Here is a 22,860-nt window from a genome sequence, read left to right as displayed (position 1 = left end):
ACTGCCTGTGAAGAGGGAATGTGAGGTTTCTATCCTGCCTACCTTCACTTTTTATCCATAAATGCATTGCTGCTTATTCACAAGGCTAAAGAGAAAGTGGAGGTTTATAGGCTTGTGTTAGCTTTTGGTGAAAGTCTTTTGGGCTTCTAAATTCTGTGGTACTTGGAACAAAGCTCAAGTGATTCCACCCTGATTATTGCTCTGCTTGGAGATCATTTCCTAGTTCAAACCCATTATTCTGTATATGAGTAAAACAGAGGCATATAATTTAGTTCTGCATGTGATATAGAAGACCCTTACCCAAAATGACTACTCAGAGACCCTCAAAATAGAAAGCAGAAAGGTTGTTTATTAAACCTCCGAAGGATGAGCTGTTCTATCACAAGATAAGGAAAAGAAAAAGCTCGTGGTAAGAGTGCTAAAGAAGTAGTAAAGATACACAGCCTTTATACAAGAGATTACATCATAAGTAAGAGAGCATTGAAGGGGGGGGGGGGGGGGGAGGCATCTAATTGGTTGTTGCTATCTGGAGAAATTGGAACAGAAAGTTTCTGTTTCCCCCAAAATCACCTGATTTCTAGGAAACAGAAAATCAGGCCTTCAGGCTTCAGATATAGTTGGCCAAGGCTTAAGTAAATACAGGCCTGCACATAATCAAGCAGACAGTGGTCAAGCTAATAGACTAAATATCGATAAATGTCAAATACTGATAAATGTCATCAGCTCAGGTTAAGTAAATATGTTTATAGCTGGCCAAGGGTCAAGTAAATATGGGCCTGTACATATTATACAGGTCACAGGGGAAACACAAAAACAATGAAAAAAAAAAATACAGATACACACATTCCTAAAGTTCTTCACTTTATCTCTCTATTCCACATAATTCGGTCACATAGGTAAATTCATAGGATTGTAAATTTAGAGTTGAAAGAGACCTCAGAGGTCTTTCAATCCCATCTCCTCATCACATACATGAGGGCATATAGATGAGCTTAAAGAAGCTGGTGATATTCTGCCCCACTCCTACTTCTGCAATCATTCCTCCACACAAAGGAGTTAGACTATTTTGGAAAAAATCTTTTTTTTTTTTTTATTTTTATTTTCTCCAGTTACATATAGAAACATCTTTTTTGGTTATACATGTACATTTTTAAAATATATTTCCTTATGAATCATGTTGGGAGAGAAAAATCAGAATAAAAGGGAAAAAACATGAGGGAAGGAAAAAAAGAAGAAAAAGGGAGAAAAAAATGAACATAGTATGTACTTATTTACAATCAATCTCTATAGTTATTTCTTTGTATTTCGATGGTGTTTTCCATTTAAAATTTATTGGGATTGCCTTGGATTACTGAACCATTGAGAAGAAGCAAGTCTGTCATAGTGAAACATCACACGTTCTTGTGTACAATATTTTCCTGGTTCTGCTTGCTTCACTCAGCATTCATATAAAATTTTCCAAGCCTTTCTAAAATCAGTCTGTCCATTTAAAAAAAAAATTTTTTTCTGTCCATTATTTTTTATAGATTATTCCATTACTTTCATATGCCATAAATTATACAATCATTCCTCAATTGATGGGCATCTACATTTTCCAATTTTTTGCCATCATGAGGGCTGCTACATACATTTTTACACATGTGGATCCTTTTCCCTCTTTTTTGATTTCATTGAGCTGAGATCCCAATCCAGTGGCACTGCTGGATCAAAGGGTATGCACAATTTGATAACTTATTGGACATCCATCCAGAATGGTTGGATCATTTCACAAATCCACCAACAATGCATTAGTCTCTGAGCAGATATCTGCTCAACTGTCTTTCTTGTAAAGTAGAGAGTTAAAAATTAATTGCTTCATGACTAAGTTTTTAAAAAATGTTGCTCTCCCATTTTTAAGCATTCAAATAAAAATAATAGCTTTGAAAATGTCTCTTTGAAAAGTTGTGGTTTTTTGTGATTGTTTCTCTGGTAAATAATGAAATTAATAATAGTTATCCATTGTGTTGAAAAAAAAAAAAAACGCCAGTAAAAAAAGCAACACAAACTGACTTTTGAAGTGAGTTAGAAATGGACTTTTTTTCATCCTATAGTTATTAGGAGAGAGTATTTTGTTTTCTTTTTAAAAAGATAATTCAGTCCAACTTTGATTAAGGGCTTCCTATGTGAAAGGCACTTTTCTAGGTGTCAATAATGTGATTGAATCAATCAGCAATTAGTACCTGCCACCTATAAAATGAGGGGATTGTTTTACATAATTTCTATGGTCTCATTCTATTATGTGCCTGGCACTGTGCTGGGTCTTGGGGAAGCAAAGAAAAAAAAAAGCAAAACTAGTCTTGACCTTCCAATAAAAATGAAGACAGTTGTCCTTCAGGAGCTTACATTTTAAAGTAAAACACACAAATAAATACAAAGTAATTTGAGGGGAGAGGAAAGCAGTAAGAACTGGCTGTGGGATTGGGGAAGGTGAGATCTGGGAAAATTTGGGAGGCAGGAGGGAGATAAAAAAATTAAACTGAACTTTTAAGGAAGATAAGGATTCTGAGAGGTTTAAGATGAAGAATTAGATAATGTAAACTTTTAAGGATCACTACAAAATCAGGAAATTTTAAAGCAGCCTCTGATTTTGATCTAACCTCATTTCAGAGATGAGGAAGCAATGCAAAGAAATGATTGTATTTTATATTGGGGTAACACTCATTTGTGACCCACATCCATGACATTATGCAGGAATTTTGCACTATTTGTGGAACATACTTTAAATGACTTAGGGGAAAGAGCTTTAAAATTTGCCAAGCCTTATCATATATTCTTTTTTTTTTTATGCCATAACAACCCTGTGAGTTAGGTACTTTAATATTATCACCCATGCTTTACAGATGCCTCAGAAATCTCACTGCCAAAGATTGCAGATTATGTATCTATGAATGGGTAACTGCATGATAGAAGATATACCCTCAACAATCACATAACTATTTAAGTATTGAAGGGATGATTTCCATTTAGGACCTTGTCCTGAAAAGTCCCAGGAAAATTAGTCAGGATTGTTTCTTTGTTTTTTCAAAACCAGTATGCTACCTCCTTATATCTATGCAGGACAAAACAATGGCTGTGTGGTATTCATTTTGGAAAATTAAATGACTATTCCTTTCCCCAATCAATCAACAAGTATTATAAAATTCTAAGTTTTGCCAATTACTGTTCTAGTTGTTAGGGATACTAAGACAGAAATGAAACAATCCCTTCTGTCGGAATGATTACATTCTAACAGAGGGAAAATTCACATATACATATATATGCATATGTGTGTGTATAAGCACAAACAGAACATATAATGGGGGAGAGAAGGTATTATCAATTTTGGAGGGAATCAAGAAGTGCTTGAACTGAACTCTGAAGGAAACTAGGGATTTCAAGAAGTAAAGGTGAGAGCAGAATGAATTACAAGTATGGGATACAGCCTCTGCAAAGATGTGGAGAGAAAGATGGAATGTCTTGTTTGAGGAACAGCAAAAAGGTCAGTTTGACTGGACCAAGAGTATGTGAAGGGAGGTACACAATGCAATAGGCAGAAGTTGCTGCCAGGTTGTGAGATTCTAATGACCAGTAGAGAAATTTGGATTTTACCTTAGAGTCACAGAAGCTTATTGAACAGGAGAGGGACACCATTAGATTTCTGTTTTAAGAATATACTCTTGTTTTTGTAGAGTTTGACTTGAATAAGGTTTCAATAAATATTATTGACTTAACATTGTCATTGCTGATGTCCTACTTTCTCTTGAATACCCTTTTTCTTTGTCTTTATCACCTCTTTTCTGTGTCTGCGTCACTCTCTTGGTGTTTGTATGAGTCTCTCCCTTTGTACCTGAAGAAATGTTTTTATTTTTTCTCTCTTTAATTAAAAAAAAAAAAACTTTTTAGGGATAAATATCCCCTTTCTGTCCGTGTTAACTCTCTGTGCTAAATGCTGGGAACACCAAAAAAGAGGCAAAAGACAGTCCCTGCCCTCAGAGAGCTCACGGTCTAATGGTGTTTAAAGGTCTGTAAAGAGCTTTTTAGGAGTGATCTCTCTTGATCCACAGCATCAATGCCAGAAAGGTTGCTCTGGCGTTCAGAACTAAGGGCTGCTGGACTTTAGGACTGAGGTGCTGCAGGGACTGGCACTGTCGGAAACTTTTTTTTAAAGACGCAGCAAACGGGGACAGAAAATGAATGGATGGGCGGGCGGACAAGCCCAGGCTGAAAGGGAAGAGAAAGGAAGGGAAGGGTAGGGGGAGGAGGGTGGGGGGAGGAGGGAAATGGGGGTGGGGCAAGTGGGGGACATACCCGGACTGGGGATTGCGAAGGAGGAGTGCTGATGAAGGGGGCGGGGCGCACTCTGATGGAAAGTGGGGCCGGGAATTAAGAGTAAGAGCAGGGAAATGAAGGCTGCGGAAGGAAGGCGAAACAGGGACCAATTACGGGCGAGAGTGGGAGCAGAGGGCGTGGCGAGGACGAGACCGGGCGGGGCGATAAATGCTGGGGGGACCTAAGGAAGACGGCGGAGATTGGAGCCATCAGGTTTGGGGAGGGGCGTGGCGCGCCAAGGAGGATGGGGCGGGGCAAAGAAAGCAAGGCGAGCGGGGGGAGGAGCTAGAGAAAGAAGGGAGGCGGGCACTATTAGGGGAAGCCTGGCGGAGGGGGCGGGGCGAGGCCGAGGAAGGAAGAGGAAGGAAGAGGGCAGGGCTTCGGGGGCGGGGTTTCGTCCGCGCCGGCGCTCCTAGTCAGCCTGGAAAATGGCGGCCTCCAGGTGGCTGCTGTTGGCGGCGGTCTTCCTCTGCGCCTCCGACCTGCTGCCGTCCGCGGTGGAGGCGGGCGAGGATACGAAAGCCACCGCCAAGCCGCCTCCCCCTCGGAAGAAGAAGGACATCCGCGATTACAACGACGCGGACATGGCGCGGCTCCTGGAGCAGTGGGAGGTTCGTGCGGCCTCGGCGGCAGGCGCTTCCCGCGAGCCCTCCCCCCTCCCCCGCTAGGAAGACTCCTAGCCCCCTCCTTCGTGTCTTTGTGTCCTCTTCTCTTTCTTCCCAAGGAGTCGTCTTTCCCCTCCTTCCCGAACTTTCCCGTTGCTTCCTCCTGAAGGGAGGGGGGTGGTAATTTTTGCTTCTTTGTTTTCTTCCAGTCCCTCGAAATGTTTAAAAGTTTTCCCTGTTCCTTTTTTCTTTAAACTTCCGCGCCGTTTGTGCTTTAGCAGCCACAGGTGATCTGCACACTAAGAAAGAGCCGGGCCAAAAAAAAAAAAAAAAAAAAAAAAAAAAGTTGTTGCTACACTGTTACTCTCCTCAAGTGCTGGAGAATGATCTAATCTCCCCTCATCTCTCTCCCTCCTTTTCCCCTCTTATTTTCTATGAGATTGTGGGCAGGTTATTTCACTTCTCTGCTCTAAATGTGCTTATCTGTAAAAACGGAGAAGTCAGGCTAAGGCTTTAAGGTCCCTTCCAGGGACAGCATGCTTTGAATGCTTTGTTGAAATATGCCATGACTTATGTGAGGGAAAGTGAATGGCTCTTGGACTCTTGTAATTTGCTACTTAAATGCCTTAGCTTACTCCGAGCTGGTGGCACTTTTTTTTTTTTTTAATTTAATAGCCTTTTATTTACAGGTTATATGCATGGGTAACTTTACAGCATTAACAATTGCCAAACCTCTTGTTCCAATTTTTCATCTCTTACCCCCCCACCCCCTCCCCTAGATGGCAGGATGACCAGTAGATGTTAAATATATTAAAATATAAATTAGATACACAATAAGTATACCTGACCAAAACGTTATTTTGCTGTACAAAAAGAATCAGACTCTGAAATATTGTACAATTAGCGTGAAGGAAATCAAAAATGCAGGTGTGCATAAATATAGGGATTGGGAATTCAATGTAATGGTTTTTAGTCATCTCCCAGAGTTCTTTTTCTGGGTATAGCTAGTTCAGTTCATTACTGCTCCATTAGAAATGATTTGGTTGATCTCGTTGCTGAGGATGGCCTGATCCATCAGAACCTGGTCATCATGTAGTATTGTTGTTGAAGTATATAATGATCTCCTGGTCCTGCTCATTTCACTCAGCATCAGTTCGTGTAAGTCTCTCCAGGCCTTTCTGAAATCATCCTGTTGGTCATTTCTTACTGAGCAATAATATTCCATAATATTCATATACCACAATTTATTCAGCCATTCTCCAACTGATGGGCATCCATTCAGTTTGCTGGTGGCACTTTGAAGCATGAAATTACTTCATTGACTTCACTGAAGCTACTTAACTTGCATAGGATAGTTCATTCTATAGGAAACTACTACTCAGCTTTTTTTTAGCACAGCGGATTGTAAACCTGCATTCTATTCTTATTTAATAGCTATGTGGTATTAGACATGCCATTTTGCTAGTTTTTTTCATCTGGAAAATGAGTTGTTAGGCTAGATCTGTGATCCCCAAGATTATTTTTCAGTAGTGTCATAAGTTATAATACCTGTGAATTTCTCTTAACTGCCAGGTACTTAAGTATTATTTAGTGTTATCATCCATAGAGATTAGGCTTCTCTTGTCTGGGTTTGTTTGTTTGGTTGGTTTTTTTGATAGGTAACTGCCAGTGAGTTGATAAGAATAAAGTTAATTGAAATGTGGTTGAGATCTTGTAGCAACTGTTTTAAAAAACCAAACAAAAAAAAAAACAGAAATGTAATCCTTTGTGTTACTGGATGAAAATTTTCCATATGTGTGTGTATGTAAGCATGCAATGTGTATATATGTATATACATAAGGGTTCCAAAAGATTTAGTGCAGTTTTAAGCTTCTAAAGTTTAATGAATGTGAATGAACACACACAAGATTATTAAATGTTTCTAATAATATGTGTATATATCTACACACATGTAACAAAAGTATATTTGCTTTTGATGCCATATATATATGTATAGGTATGTGTGTGTGTAGATATATATATATATATATGTATGTATACATACACATATATATGGTTTTATTACATATTGGGTGTCTGATGGACTCAATGTCTTATGCAACAGAAACAATCAAATTATTCTGTCTCAGAAATAATGTTACTGATAAGCAAAATAGAACCAAAGATCAGCTTTTTAAAATGACTTTTTGGTGTCCCTATTGCTGACAGAAAATACATAGCCAGTTCTTGTTTGCTGTTAAACTATAGAGTTAAATGGGACCTAAAAGATTTTTATTCCAGAATCCCCAAGTAATTTCTCCTAGGTTTCTTCTAAAATGTTAAAGCTAGAAGGAATTTTTGAGTTCATATGGTTCAATCCATTCTTTTTTTGCATGAAAAAAATGGTCCAACAAGTACAAAATTTAATTATTTTTTACCCAAGATGAGAATAATGATGACTTTAACCCCACTCTCCTAATTCCTAAGATGTGAAAAAGCAGTTGTTTCCAGAAGTTTATTTAGAATTCCTTTTCTTTATAAGCCTCTTATTTATTAAATTAAATTTACATTGGTAAGATCTAATAAAAACATTTTCTTTTTCATAAACAGTATTGCATGTTCGAGTAAGACTTGGAAATTTGCAGTAGAAGTTTGCCTTTTTATTTTTAGACTATATCCCAAATATAGTATTCATTATTTCATAAAGAAATTTTGGCTCTAATAAATTAGGCATTGTTATCTTACATTGTAAGTTATCTTACATTGTTAGTACATTGTTATCTTAAAAATACCTGGGAAATTTTCAAGGTAAAAAAATTGCTCTTGTATAGGAGATCATTTTTTGGTTGTAGGTTATTTTTCTTTGTTCGTTCATGCTTTTGTAGGTTGACCACAATCACTTTTATCAAAGTATGTGGAAGATTCAGCGTAAAAAGGAGAAGCTAAAGATTGCCAGAGGTCCTAGTTTCTTTGCCAGTTCACACATAATTAATTAACAAGTAATCTGACATCATTGGTTTAGTATAATTATTGTTTAGGATATTTTTTTTTTCATGTTTTTAAAATCTGTGTAATCACAAGATTCCATCATGTTTCACAATGTGGTATAGTGGAAAGAGTATAAGATTTGGAGTGAGAAGACTTGGGTTCAAATTTCAGTTCTGCTACTTTTGCTAACCTGTGTAAATGTAGGCATTGTGGTCCTCTAATCATCAGTTCTGATCTTTTAATTTTTCTTGAACTGTTGAACATTGAAGTTTTCCCCTTTATCACCTTTGCTCTTAATTCTTTTATATGCTCAACATTAGAGATTTCATCCACTGGCATGGCTTCAATTGATATCTTTGGTCCAAATGGACATTTGGATCTAAGCTTTCTTTTAAGCTTTAGTCATCCCTCTATATGTCATTGAATGCCTGGATATTAGCTGATGCACATCTACCTCAAATTTTACATTTTAAAAACTGAACTTATCATTTCCTCTCTATTACTCCACTCAATTCAAGCAATCTCCAAAGTTCAATTGACTTTTACCATTAGACAACTATAGACTCTTGGCTTCAAGAGCCTTTAAAGGCCATTGGTCCAAACCTATCACTATTTTGATGAGGAAATTGAAATCCAGAGAGGTTAAATATTTGACCCACAGTCACATAAATGGCAAAGGTGAAATTTGAATCCAGATCCTGTAATTCTAATTCTAGGGCCTTTGACTTTAAACCTAGTACTTTTCCTCACTAAAATCCCATTTTACACAGGAAGCTTTTCTCAGTCCCTCTAAATTCTGTTGCATTCTTTCTATTAATCATTTCCAATTTAGCTGATGTGAAACTTGTTTGTACATAATTGTTTACCTATTGTTTCCCACATTAGAGCTACTTTTCCTTTCATTGTATTAATATTTATTGACTGACTCACTGATTTATAGCTGTCTCTCCCTTTTCATTCCTCCAGCTATCATCCTAAATTGAGTCCTTATTGCTTCATGCTTTGAGTACTTTACCATCTATTTTGCATTCTGTCACCAGAATAATCTTTCTAAAATATCAGTTTTCATCATGTCATTACTCCTCATTATTTTTCAATGCTTCTCCTTAGAGAATCACACTCAAATTTCTTAATTTTTTTTTCAAGACTCTCAACCTGAAGCCACCTATCTGACTTCATCTGCTACTTTCTCACAGGAATTCACCTCTGTAATCATATTCTTTCTTGCTCCTATAACAAAATTGTTCCTTCTCCCATGTTTTCCTAAGTTTTTTATCCTGAAATGCCTTTTCCTCATATCTCTCAGAATTATGGCTGTTCTTCAGGGCTCAGCTTTGCTCATATCCTCTAGGAAGCTTTTCCTCATGACTCCAGCTCATAATGATAAAATAATCCATCCTCTGAATGCATGTGGCATTTTGTAACCATTACTTCGCTATTTTCTTAGTTCTGTCTTTCATACTAATAATTTGTCCCTGCAGCTAGACTTTAAGGATTATGTATACAGGATTGCATCCTGTATGCTTTTGTGTCCTATACAACATTAACAAAGTCTGTGTATATAGCTATGCAATTAGCTAACATTTACTATACTTTGTTGCCCACCATATTGAAAAGCCTTTGTTAGACTCTGAGGATACAAAATCCAAAGAGTCTCTACCCTCTACGAGTTCATATTCTACTGAAAGGAATGCATATTCATAAGTAAATAACAAAGTAATTTCAAGAGGAGGGTATACAAATGATGAGGGAATTATTTATTGCTTGAACCATGTAAAAACATAATTGACTTTATGTTATGATTAAATGAGAAATTCTCAACAATGCCATGTTTTCAACTCATAAGAAATCTGCCCAAAATATGTCTTTATTAGAAATAATTTTAACTTTAATTCATAGAAAGTTATATGTGTACCCTGCTTCATTGCCAGTTAGTTGCAGATGTCTTGACACCTCTTCCTTCTATTTGTTGCCAGCATATGCCACTCCTTTTTTGCTAGGATGATTTCCTTTTTCAAATTAAAGCTTAAATGTCATTCTGAAGAGTAAAATCTCTGCTGTACTTTAGTCACTTGAAAGGTGAAATGCAAGTAGATCTTATATTTTCCCTTGACTAGTGGTTTGATAGTTTGAACTTGCCACTGTAGCCAAGTTATTCATTATTCTTGCAACAGGCTCCTTCCTTCTTCAATATTTTCCTGGTCTCTTAGCCTGAAATGTCTTTGCCTCACTGCTCAACTGAATCATATTCTTCTCACAAATTGAAAATTTTCTCAGACTTTGTAGAAGTGTATAACCAATACTTTTAGAATGTAACATTACACAGGTAGGATTGTAAAGTATTCTTTGGATCCAATAGTAAAGGACTTTACTATTTGTTATGAAGTTAGACTTCCTGAAACTTGGTATTATAAAGCCAGACTTCTTAAAGATGCATTTCCTTCCTTTGTATTATAATGTGTCAAAAAACTTCTTTTGACTAATATGCAAAAATGAGTGAGCAATGTTGAATTTTAAAAAGAAATAGAATTAGTAAAAAAGCAGGTGTGAAGCAGTAGTTTTAATAGTACTTTTAAAGTTTTTATATTTTTTCCCCTTCACAACAGAAAGATGATGATATAGAAGAAGGGGACCTTCCAGAACATAAAAGACCTTCAGCACCAATAGATTTCTCTCAGTTTGATCCAGGGAAACCAGAAAGCATATTAAAAATGACCAAAAAGGGAAAAACCCTTATGATGTTTGCAACAGTATCAGGAAATCCCACAGAAAAGGAGACTGAAGAAATAACCAGCTTATGGCAGGGGAGTCTTTTCAATGCCAACTATGATGTCCAAAGGTAAAGTATGCAGATTTATATGAACTATATGTTGTATGCCTTTTGTTTCTACCTTAATATTTTTTCTTCCCAAGTGCCCACCCAACTCCACATTTCCACATTGATTAAACAGATGTTTTACCAAGTGCCCACAATTTACAAAGCACTGCTAGGGGCTGGAATTTACAAACAAAAATGATATTGTTTCTGTCCTCAAAGAATTTATATTTTTTCAGGCTGTAGAAGAAATTTTAAAAAATATACTTATTTTCATTTTAGTGTCAGTAATTTTCTTTCTTTTTTTTTTTTATTTTGTCAAATTTATTTTGTAAGGAGTTATATGCTTTTTTCATTTCACTAAATCGATTTCATAAGGAGTTTTCTTCAGATAATTTGTTTCCTTTTCCAAATTTTCCTACAATATTCTCATTTCCTTTCTCCATATTTCTTCTAACTCTCTGTTAAGACCCTTTTTGAATTCTTCCAAGAGAGCCTTGTGAGATGGGAACCAATTCATATCACCCTTTGAGGCTTCATCTGGAGATGATCTGCTTTCAGTGTCCCTAAGGTTTGAAATCTGTTCTTCTCTTTCTCCATAAAAACTATCTATGGTCAGAGTTATTTTTGCTTTTTTGCTTCCCTACACTCCCCGCCCCCCCAAAAAAAAAAAAAAAAAAGATTGAGGTCTGCTTTTAGGGCAAAGGGGAGAACATCCAAGCTTCCTCTAGAGGCTACAGTGACTACACTGGGTCAGTGCTGCTGATTTCCAATACTGGGTAGTCAGGCCAAGTCCTATGTTATTCTGGGGTTCAGAGACTCACCATTTGCCTCTTGTATTTGTATTGGATATCTCACAGCTAATCTGCTAATCCATCGGTTTACAAACAGGTCAGAGTAGACACCTGCATTGGATGCCTCCCTCTCCCTCCCCGTCCCCTGCTCCCTCCTTCTCCCATTAAAACAGACCTTTTCTGAAGTTCTTCCAAAATATCTTCTGCTGGAAATTTGTTACACTCCAAATATTTGTGGCTTCTGTGACTCTAAAACCAATTTAGAGACTTGATTTGGTGTTGTTCTGAGGGACATTAGGAAGAGCTCAGATAAAAAATATGTCTCCTTGCTGCCATCTTGACTACACCCTGGCTCTGTAAGCAATTTTTTTAACAAGAGAAAGCTTCTTTTTATTGCCTTTTATCTTTCCTCCTCTTCTCTACTTAACACCTTGAGAAAGTCTTTCTAATGTTGCCTTTACTCCCGCTTTCACTGTATTCTAAGCTTTCTGCAGCAGGTTTCTCTTTATTCAATTAAAATTACTTTCTCCAAAGTTACCAGTGATCTCTTCATTGCCAAATCTAACGCACTTTTTCAGCCTTTTTGATCTTTCAACACTATCAGATATTTGACACTCTCAGTTACTACCTCCTGGGTACGCTTTTTAATTTTGTTTTTATTATTCCTTATTATAGTCCTCCTTTCTTTTGTCCAATTCTAGTTTTTAAAGAATTATTTTCTTTCTAAGTTTTTGGTTCTAAATTTTAAGTTGATTGATTTTCATTTCATAATTTTCTTGATTTTCTTGGATTACTCTTTTTTTACCCCTAAGGGAATTGGGGGTAAGTGACTTGCCCAGAGTCACACAGAGAGGAGATGGTAAGTGTCTGAGGCCATATTTGAACTCAGGTTCTCTTGAATTCAGGGTTGGTGCTTTATCTACTGTGCCACCTAGCTCTTCATTTTTTACCTAATTTTTCCTTGATCTCTCTTATTTGATTTTTAAAGTTCTTCTAAGAAATCCTTTTGTGCTTGGGATATTTCTTATAGAAGGAGTGACTTTTTTTTTTTTAAAGCTCAATTATCTTCCTTTGAATATGAATCCTGATCTTTAATCCCACAATATCTATGGTTGGGTTCTATCTCTTTTGCTTGTTCATATTTATTTTATTTTATTTTTTGTTTTGTTTTATTTTTAGCTGTTATTGGTATGATCAAGTTCTAGTCCCAAGTGTTCAGTTTCTTCTTAATATTATTTTTTGAGGTCTGTCTCAGGGCTTAATCTTGGGTTTCCTTCTTCACTCTTAAGTCTGAACTAAAGCCCAGAGTCTGCTGTCCCACAAAAGACCTTACTCCTTGTACTCCTTTTTTGGCCAAATTGTCATCTAATTTTCTCAACAATTTTTTGTGACCCAAGATGTATTCAGTTCAAGATAACTATTTCTAGTTCATTATTCTAAAATTTTTAGTGATCTTTTTTTATCCAATATAGTTAATTTTGATATTTAATTGTTTACATTATAATTGAAAATCTAATGGTACAATTTCTCCTTCCCTCCAACCTCTTTCCTTATAATTTCATTCCCTTTAATATTTTTGACTTTTTTCCCTTTTATATAATTTTTTTTGAGAGACAGCGTGATTTAATAGATAATGGGGCTTCCTTTGAGGCAAGAAGAGTTGGATTCAAGTCCTCCCTCTAATTTATATTGGCTGTGTTCCATGGACAAGTCACTTCATCTTTTAGCATCTCAAGCAATTTTCTATAATTATAAACTGTGGAGATTTGCTATCTTCCTGAGGTAGAGAAAGTTTCTACCCTGGTAGGTATCCATCTATATTGGATTAAATCAATTATTAAGTTGATTAAATCAAAAATCTGGGCCTGTCCTTGAATTTTGACATTATTTCATGTAATAAAGAATGCCCTTGATATTATGAAATATATAACAGTAAATCTACTAAATTAAAATTAAATTAAATTAAAACACTTGGGAAGTTTTATGATATTTACTATATGATATCAACCTAATCAATTATCTCTTTTAATAAAAATTGTTTTATAGTTGGCTTCATATAAATATTATGTCTTGATAAGTTAGTTTTTAAATATGTTATTTATTTTGTCACTATTTTTAGGATATATTTCTTTTTATGATTTTTATTTTGATATAAAGAACCACTGAGGATTTGTTATGGGATTAGTAATATCCTGTTATTTTGCTAAGTTGTCTATTTCAAGTTACTCTTTTTGTTGACTTTTTGCTTAATTTTTCTAAATTATTCTATGATTTGTATATAGAATTATTTTAACTTCCTCTTTAATAGTGCTTAGTCAAGTTAATTTGTTTTCTTGTCTTACTGCTATAGCTAACATTTCTAAGATTACATTTAACCGTGGTTAGAGCTTTGTTTATTCTCTGTTCTGAGTAGGAAAGATTCTAAAGTTTACTTATTACATTATAATGTTTTTGGATTCAATTGTTTTTGTGTTAAGAAAAAAATCCTTTCATCCCATTTTTTTAATAGTCTTCATATTAATGCTATTATATTTTACCAAAGAACTTTTTTGGATTCATTAATATAATAATCATATGGTTTTTATTATTTTTATTGTTGATATGATTTTTTTGTGCTAATTGTTTGCCTTAAAGTGAACTAGGAGAAGCAGTATGATGTAATAGAGGAAAACTGGTTTGAGAATCAGGAAGATCTTAGTTCAAGTTCCACTTCTGACATCTACTATCTAGATGAACTTGGGCAAATAAATCATTTAACCTCTAAGTGTCCAAGACAATACTCTTAAGACTTAGGTCTTAGGATATGTTGCAGATCTGCATTGGTGATTTACTAGACATTCCTCTCCTAATAGCCAGCATTTATGGTTTGCAAAACACTTTGCAATTATTACCTCATTTTATCTTAAGCATTAATCCTAGTGGATAGGTACACTTATTACTGTATTTTTAAAACATGCCTATTTTACAAAAAAATAAACCAAGACAGAGGTTAAATTGTCTAGGAACACACAGATAGTATCTGAAACCAGATTTGAGTTGAGATTTTCCTGACATCAGGTTTAGTACTCTTAATCTGTTGTGCTACCTTGTTGTCCATGAACCAAACTTGGATACCTAATAAATAACTCAGTTGAATCATAATGGGTAATGTTTTTTGGAAACATTTTTGCTATTACCAGTATTTTACTTGATGTTTTTGAGTAATGTTTATTAACTGTATTTTTTATAGTTTCTTCTTTGTTTTGACTATTCCTATTTGGGAATCAAAGACATATTTGTCTCAGGGAGTGATTTGAAAGTTTGATTATTATGGTATTCTACTTTTATAAACAGTTTATCATTACCATAATTATTTATTCTTTTAATATTTTATTTAGTACCCCTATAAATATAATTCTCTTGGTATATTTTTTAATGGTAGTCATTACTCCCTAATGACCTCAGTTTTTTCTGATATTGTTTAGATTTCCCTTCTTATTTTGACAATGTTGTATTTTATGTTTTTGTAGGTATTTACTTAATAATCTCATTTTTATCTGTATAAGATTATGTATGATGTTCCTTAATAATTTCATTTATTTCTTTATAACTTTTTATAATTCATCTCCTTCACTTTTTTATTTTTAGAGAATGGTTTTTCTCTACTTTTTTGTCAATTTAGCTAATATCTTATCTACTTTATTATATCTTTTAAATTCTTTGCTTATTCGTTTTTTTTAAATCTATAAACTCAGTTCAGGCTTTTTTTAATTCTCATCTTTTTTTTTTTTTCTTTGAAGTTTCTGTAGCATTGGACACTGTTAACCACTTTCTCTTTCTGTATATATTTTTTCTTATGTGAGAGGCCTCTCTCACTTGTGTCTTCCTTGAAATGACGGATCATTCTTATCCTTCTGCTGGAGCACCTGTATCCTTCCTCATCACTGTGGGTGTACCCCAGTGTTTTGTCCTGGACATTTTCCTGTCTCCTTTATTTCTTTCTTATGAGTTCAGCTGTCTTTTTTATGTACCCTCTCTCCCCAATCTAGCATTACTGAAATTCTTCTGAGAATCACATTTTAAACTGGATGTTCCAAATCTCCAACTCGGCCATGACCAAAACAGAACTCATTATCTCCTATCCATGTTACAAATACCTGTTTTATTTTTGACTATTTAGATGATACAGCAGTATTTAAGTGAAATATCTTTAATTCATTGCCAATTTTTATTTGTTCCACTTCTATAACATCACTACTAAAGGGATCATCTACCAAAGGAACGTTCTTAAAGCTCAGTTCTGGCCACATATGCTTCTTTCTTGATCAATAAATTCCAGTGATATAGGATAAAATATAAATTCTTCTCTTTGACATTTAAAACCCTTCATAGCCTGGCTCCAAACTACCTTTCCAGAGTTATTATTCATTACTCCACTACATGAGCTCTGATCCTGCCAAATATTTCTTATACACAACATTCCATCTTCTGGTTCAGTGCTTTTGCTCAGACCTTTCCTTATGCTTTGAATGCTTGTCTTTCTTTTGCTTATTAGAATCCCTAGTTTCTTTCAATGTTCACCTGAAATGCCACCTCCTAGGTAAGACCTTTCCTGATTCTCCCCTTTTCTAGGATCTCCTCTATCCCTTCTGTCCTATGCCCTCAGTTGTTATGTATTTATTTCTTAAAAGCTTTTCCAGGGCAAGAACTGTTATATTTTTGTCTGTGAATCCCCAGCACCTAGCAGAGTGCCTGGCAAAGCATAGATTCATAATAAATCTTGTTGATTGATTAATCTTTTTATCTTTTAATCAACAGAAGCATTCAGGGAAATGCATTTACCTCCATGAACTGCTTTAGCCACATCCCTTAGATTTCAGTTTTTTGTTATTGTGGCTATCTATCTATGATGTGATTTTAATTTTTTCCCCCTGTAATTTGGCCTTTGGTATAGTCATCCCTAAACAACTAATTTTTTTTTTTTCCCAGATGGTTTTTTTTTTTCTTTTTTTGATTACTGTTCTGTTTGCTAGTCTGTTGTTCAGTTTTTCTGCATTAATTTATAAATTATCATCTAGGATATGATTATTACCTTTGTAAATATTCCATGAATATCTTAATAAAGAGTAAGTTACATAGTAAACTTTTTTTTTCATATAGCTCTCACATGTTTTTCATAGTATTTTGTCCAATCTTGTAACTTTTCTTATTTATATAAAATGTATTTTGTGGTCAAAGTTGGATGGTAAAATCTCTAGCATTTATGTTTTTCTATCCAGGTCTTTTAAAAAAAAAGATTCAGTTAACCTTCTTCTAAAAAAATTGTTGCTTTTCCATTGATAGACTTGTCAGGGGTTCAGTGAAATTCAGCAAATATTTATTAGTGTCTAAAGGAGCTTTTATTTTGCTGGTTTGTTTCCTTAGATCAGCCTATAGTTACTTTGCTTGTCTCTTTTACTGGATTCTAATTTGAAATTCAGCTTTGTCTGAAATTATGAAAGGAACACTGAAACCACTGGGTTCCTAACTTTTTCCCACCTCAGATTTTAAGCCTTCCCAACACTCATCCCATTCATCTATACATTAAATTATGGATTTTAAAATGAGGAGCTGTAAACTTATGTTTCATTATAACTGATATCCTTTGTAATTCTCTGTATTTTATTTTATTCATTCAAAAACATTATTCTGAGAAAGGATCCATAGGCTTCATCAGACTTTCAAAGAGGTTCATGATACAAAGAACATGAAGGATCCCACTAATAGAGTCTGCGTTCAGACATTTTGCCACCTGCTTTGTTGTTTCCAACCATCTTGGTGACCCTTCTCCAAACATACCCTTTTGATATCTTGTCCACTCAGCTTTGGGATTTTACTCCAGGACTGATCTGTCCTGATTGGTGGGTGAAGTGTGAAAATTCATCTCAGAACACTATTTAAAGTCAGTTCCAGGCTAGATTTTTAATCCTATACAGGAATCTACTTTGAAACCAAGGCTTACTCAGTACAAACATATTTTCAAGATTTTCAAAAGGCTACTTTATATTTTAAAATAAGTTAAAATTCTGACCTTAAATTTTTTTAAATGAGCATTTTCATATACTTACAACACAAAGAATTTATGAAACTGATTTATTTCATACTAATTACTTTAAAAAAATAAATATATTAAATATTAAAAAAATATATGGGGTAGCTCATTTGGTGTAGTAGATAGAGCACCAGCCCTGAAGTCAGGAGGAGCTGAGTTCAAATTTGGCCTTAGCCACTTGGCACTTCCTGTCTGTGTGACCTTGGGAAAGTCACTTAACCCCAATAGCCTTAGCAATAAATAAATAAATAAGTAAATATACATATATATATATATATTTACACACACACACACACACACACACATGTAGAGGGTCACAGTCAGTGGGGGAACTCTGGGTGAGGTACAAGACCCTTCAGCCCAGAGGGAACCTGCTGACAAAGTCTAGTCTGGCTCCCCATCTCCCCTAAGGGCCCTCGGCACTCCTAAGAAGTCAGGGGGTGGTGACAACCTGTGCTGTGATTGAAGCAGAGTGATTCCAGGTGGCAAACTACGTACAATAGCAAGATGTTCATGTGGTAATACGTGCGCAGTGTTGTTTTTGTTACATTATATAAAGGGGAAGGTTCCTGAAATAAAGGACTCCATTTTTCCACCATCTTCTGGAGTCCCACCTCCTCACTTCTCCACTAGGAAGGTATATTTTAATCACCCTGGTGTGGGGGCTCTAGAAAGCAATGATACATTTTGTCACCCCAACTTGGGGGCTCTAAAAAGCAGGACACAACATACATATGTAGATATATAGATATAGATATAAAAAATTCAGCATGTATTTTCTCAACTGTTCAACTTGTCTCTCCCTTATGTTCTCTTCTCTTTTCATAGAACCAACACCTTCCTTTAGGCCCTTACTATCTCTTGCCTACTCTTTCTTGCTTTTTTCTTTCTTTCTTTTTTTTTTTTTTTTTTAATATTTTAGGTAACATATATGACCATGCCTGTTGTCATTGAATACATTTTTGTATAGTTCTTTAGAAGGGAAAACAATGGTGCAAATCATGTTGTTTTTTGTTTATTCCAAATTTTCACATTGGATTATGTCTTTCCTAGTCTCCCTTCTACAATCTAGGAGAAAGATTGCAGAGAATGTCAAATGTAAGATATGCAGTGTCAGCAACTTTTGGAAAACACTAGTCTTGATGTATAAAAATAAACTTGTATAAATAACATTCATAAAGTCATATGGATATTATTAAATGCTTGATTACCATTATACATTTATATCATGGCCCTTATAGCACTCCAGACTTTAACTCTTTTTTAATAATAATTTTTTATTTTAAAAATACATACAAAGATAGTTTTTAAACTCCATTCTTACAAAATCTTGTGTTCCAGATTTTTCTTCCTCCCTTCCCCCTGCTCCCCTCCCCTAGATAGCAAGTAATTCAATATAGGTTAAACATGTGCAGTTCTTCTAAACATATTTCCACATTCAGTCCCCATAGTGCTCTTTCTGGATGCAGATGGCTCTCTCCATCATAAGTCTATCAGAATTGAAAAGAGCCAAGTCTATCACAGTTGATCAACATATAATCTTGTTGCTGTGTCCAGTGTTCTCTTTGTTCTACTCAATTCATTTAGCATCAGTGTAATTCACATAAGTCTCTCCAGGCCTCTCTGAAATCATCCTGCTGATTGTTTCTTATAGAACAATAATATTCCATAACATTTCTATACCATAACTTATTTAGTCATTCCCCAGCTGATGGGCATCCACTCAGTTTCTAGTTCTTTGCCACTATAAAAAGAGCTGCTACAAACATTTTTGCACATATGAGTCCTTTTCCCTTTTTTATAATTTCTTTGGGATATGACCCAGTATAGACCTTGCTGGATTAAAGGTTAGACACAGTTTGAAAGCACTTTGGGGCATAGTTCCAAATTCCTCTCCAGAATGGTTGAATCAGTTCACAATTCTACCAACAATGTATCAGTGTTCAAGTTTTCCTATATCCCCTCCAATATTCATTGTTATCTTTTCCTGTCATCTTAACCAATCTGAGAGGTGTGTAGTGGTACCTCAAGAGTTATTTTAATTTGCATTTCTCATAGCAATAGTAAATAAATCTTTTCTTGATCTGTTCCAGCTGCTATTATATCTGTATTCCTCTTTCCCTCCCTAAATGAACTTGAATTCACATTGTATTTATTATGTATATGCATATATGTGTGTGTCTTGTCTCCTCTGTTAAAATTACAAACTTTTTGAGCCAAGGACAGGTAAATAAATCTAATCTTGTATTGTCTAAATTGGAGTACTTTGATAGGTATAACTTGAATGTGTGTTTCTTTTTAGTTGTTGTATATATAAAATTAAACTTGATATATCTGATGCTACTCTAGGTTTAGATTTTTTTTCAGTCAGGCCACCATTAAAATTAACTTATTTTGTTTCTATTGTTTGTCTTTTATTAAGATCTTTTTATGAGCATTTGCCCATGGAGTTTTTCTGCTCCTTGCTAACTTTGTTTTTTCCTTTTCTCTAAATGAAAGTCTCTTCTCTTTTGAATCTATGTGGTTATTCTGCCTTTTCTTCCTTACCTTAATTTTTTGGGGAATATTTTTATCTGTTCATGGTGTAGGTGGAGAAGGGAATTGAGGAACTAAGTTCTTCATGACTTCTTTATTTCAACATCATTCTGAAAGTCCCCCCTCATTTTCCATTTTTTAAGGCATATATCAAGACCCGTTGTAAAACTACGATGTTATATAATATGCCAAAATCTATTTATATCTTGACAGTTAGGGAATAACAACATTTTTTTGAATGTCCTAGTTTCTGTTCCATGTTAAAATTGGCTCAATGAATTAGTTCTTTTTTAAATTTAATTTTTGATTCTGAATTTAATGGACGCCCCCAAACAGAATATTTCCATAAAATAAAGTAGAACAGAAAAAGAGGATGTATATAAAAAAATAAATTTCTATGTTCACTTTGCTTTTTTTTTTAAAAGATATATAATAAAGAATGTAATAGATTTAACATGTTAATTTTAAAGCTGTACTGTTTGCATTTCTGAACTTCTTTAGTTCTCTCAGTTGCATTTTAAAAAATGCTTCATTGCTTTTCATTCTTTGCTTTTTTCTTTTTCTGGCCCTAGTACTAGTTTCCCTTTCTTCTCTCGCAGAACTCTCATGCAATACAAAAATAAAAAATATACTTGTAAGAAATGTGAATAGTCAATCATAACATTAATGTTTTCTTTTTCTCTAGGTTCATTGTTGGGTCAGATCGTGCTATTTTCATGCTCAGAGATGGGAGCTATGCTTGGGAGATCAAAGACTTTTTGATAAGTCAAGAGAGATGTGCTGATGTAACTTTGGAGGGGCAGGTATACCCTGGTAAAGGAGGAAGCAAAGACAAAAATAAAACAAAGCCAGAAAAAAAGAAAAAGGAGGGAGATAAGAAAACTAGTTCCTTTAAAGAAGATAACCGAGCCACAAAACACAGAGATGATCTATGACATATACATTAATGGAACTTTGAGCAATTAGGAGGACATAACATTTCTACAATAACTTTTGAGGATGGGAAGTCATAAACAATATGGCTTATGTTTATTTCTGTGAAATTTTCTGTGGGTCAACAAGGATTTTGATGTTTAAAGACTGCAGTGTAAAGGTGGAAGTTTACTTATTAAATTTGAATAGTTTTTAGTCACAGGAAAGTAAATACTTAATATAAAATCACTTTAAATTGTGACATATTTACATTCCTTTTACCTGTTTAAAAATGATAAGTCACTGGTCCACTGTGGACTCTCCCCTCTTATAAACATGGGAAAGCAAGGTCATCATTTTGTTAAGTATTACTTTGCTTGCTCTAAAAATTACTACTGGAAATCTTATCAAGACAGTTATTCTTCTTTGTGGTTAGAAAAAAAGGATTTGTTAGAAGGTTATGTTTAAATGAGCCATTAAAACTTTATTGACTTAATTGAGTGAAATTCTTAATTTTAGATATACTTTTCTTTTATTATATTGCTTATATACTGTTGAGATTAAGAAGCATTATATAAGAGTTCTGTGGCTTGGTCTTGACTTATATTCTTGGGAACTAAGTGATTCTGGAATTCCCAGAAGGTTTAATACAAGAGAGTAAAGGTTTATGTTTTTTCAGAGAATCCAGGAGAATTGCATGTAAACTACTACTGATTTGTTAGAAAAGGAAAAAAGATATTAAAGCCTGGAAGTTTCTGGGAAAAGTATAGGAAAAGTTTCTCTTAACTTTAATTTTTCTTTTTCTTTTTTTTTTTCCCCAAGAGTTGATGGTCTAGAGTCAGTATTATCTGAATTGCCAAGATTCATACATATGCTTCTTTTGTTTCCTCAGCATTTAGAAAGTAACTTTAAAGATTTGTCATAATAATTAATAAGCATTCATATTTCTACAAAGTTGGGCAGCTTTTTAAAAGCCTGTAAATACACTTGAATGGCAAAATCCATTCCTGGATTCAACACAATATTGTATTATTTTATTTGTTACTAAAATATTTGGTTTTTAAAAGTGCCTAATTCTTTTTTTGTCATTTTGTTTTGTATGGTACTTACATGGTACTTGATTTGTTATTGACTGGCTTTGCTGTTGATGCCTGCTCATGAATGAGTTGTGAAATTTATATACAATTGTAATTTTTAAGAATTAAAATTATTTGAAAAATCTGAAAATTGTCATTTTTTAATGTATAACATGTCTTTAATTCTGTTTTATTTATTTATAGTTTTGAAGAGTTTACTCTTGATTATGAATCCCTTTCCCTCAAAATATATTCTAATTCTCTCTTTTCATATTATTGGTAGTTATTGAGTTGGAAGGGATTTTTTTTAGAGATTATCTAGCTCATGCTTTCTTAACTAAGGGTCTGTGGACTCTCTTTAGGTCCTTTGGGTAAATTTTCATGACATTAGTGAATTTTAATAGGAAAGAATTTTCATCTTTATTTTCACTCCTGTTTGGTTTCCTTTGTTTCCTATGTGTTTTATTTTATACTTTTAAAATTATTTACAGAACTCTTAGGCTTCACCAGACTGGTAAAGGGATCTAAAATATACAAAAAGGCTAAGAACTGGCCTAATCCAGCAGCTGCCACATTTTACAGATGAGGAAACAAGTTTAAGATTACAAATATGATTAGTTCTAATTCTATTAATGTACTTATGTATACCAATCTTTTCTGTTTACCATTCTGTATCATAGCAATTCTCCTATATGAATCTTTTCTATTGGATTCCTAACCCAGTTGCAGCCTAGTATCT

At 34.4% G+C, this 22,860-nt stretch overlaps 1 protein-coding gene across 1 annotated transcript; it reads left to right on the top strand.

Moving 5' to 3' along the window:
* Positions 1 to 4,613: 4,613 nt before the first annotated feature.
* MESD (mesoderm development LRP chaperone) lies at positions 4,614 to 22,272 on the top strand. Its single transcript, XM_031955649.1, has 3 exons — positions 4,614 to 4,958; positions 10,526 to 10,758; positions 20,819 to 22,272. Exons 1-3 carry the CDS (start codon positions 4,776 to 4,778, stop codon positions 21,066 to 21,068), a joined length of 666 nt encoding a protein of 221 aa, XP_031811509.1. The 5' UTR covers positions 4,614 to 4,775; the 3' UTR covers positions 21,069 to 22,272.
* Positions 22,273 to 22,860: the final 588 nt, after the last annotated feature.

The sequence above is a fragment of the Sarcophilus harrisii genome, chromosome 2, assembly GCF_902635505.1.
Source record: "Sarcophilus harrisii chromosome 2, mSarHar1.11, whole genome shotgun sequence".
Taxonomy (NCBI): Eukaryota; Metazoa; Chordata; class Mammalia; order Dasyuromorphia; family Dasyuridae; genus Sarcophilus; species Sarcophilus harrisii.
The sequence above is the reverse complement of the archived record's forward strand: the minus strand, read 5'-3'. Positions and strand labels throughout refer to the sequence as shown.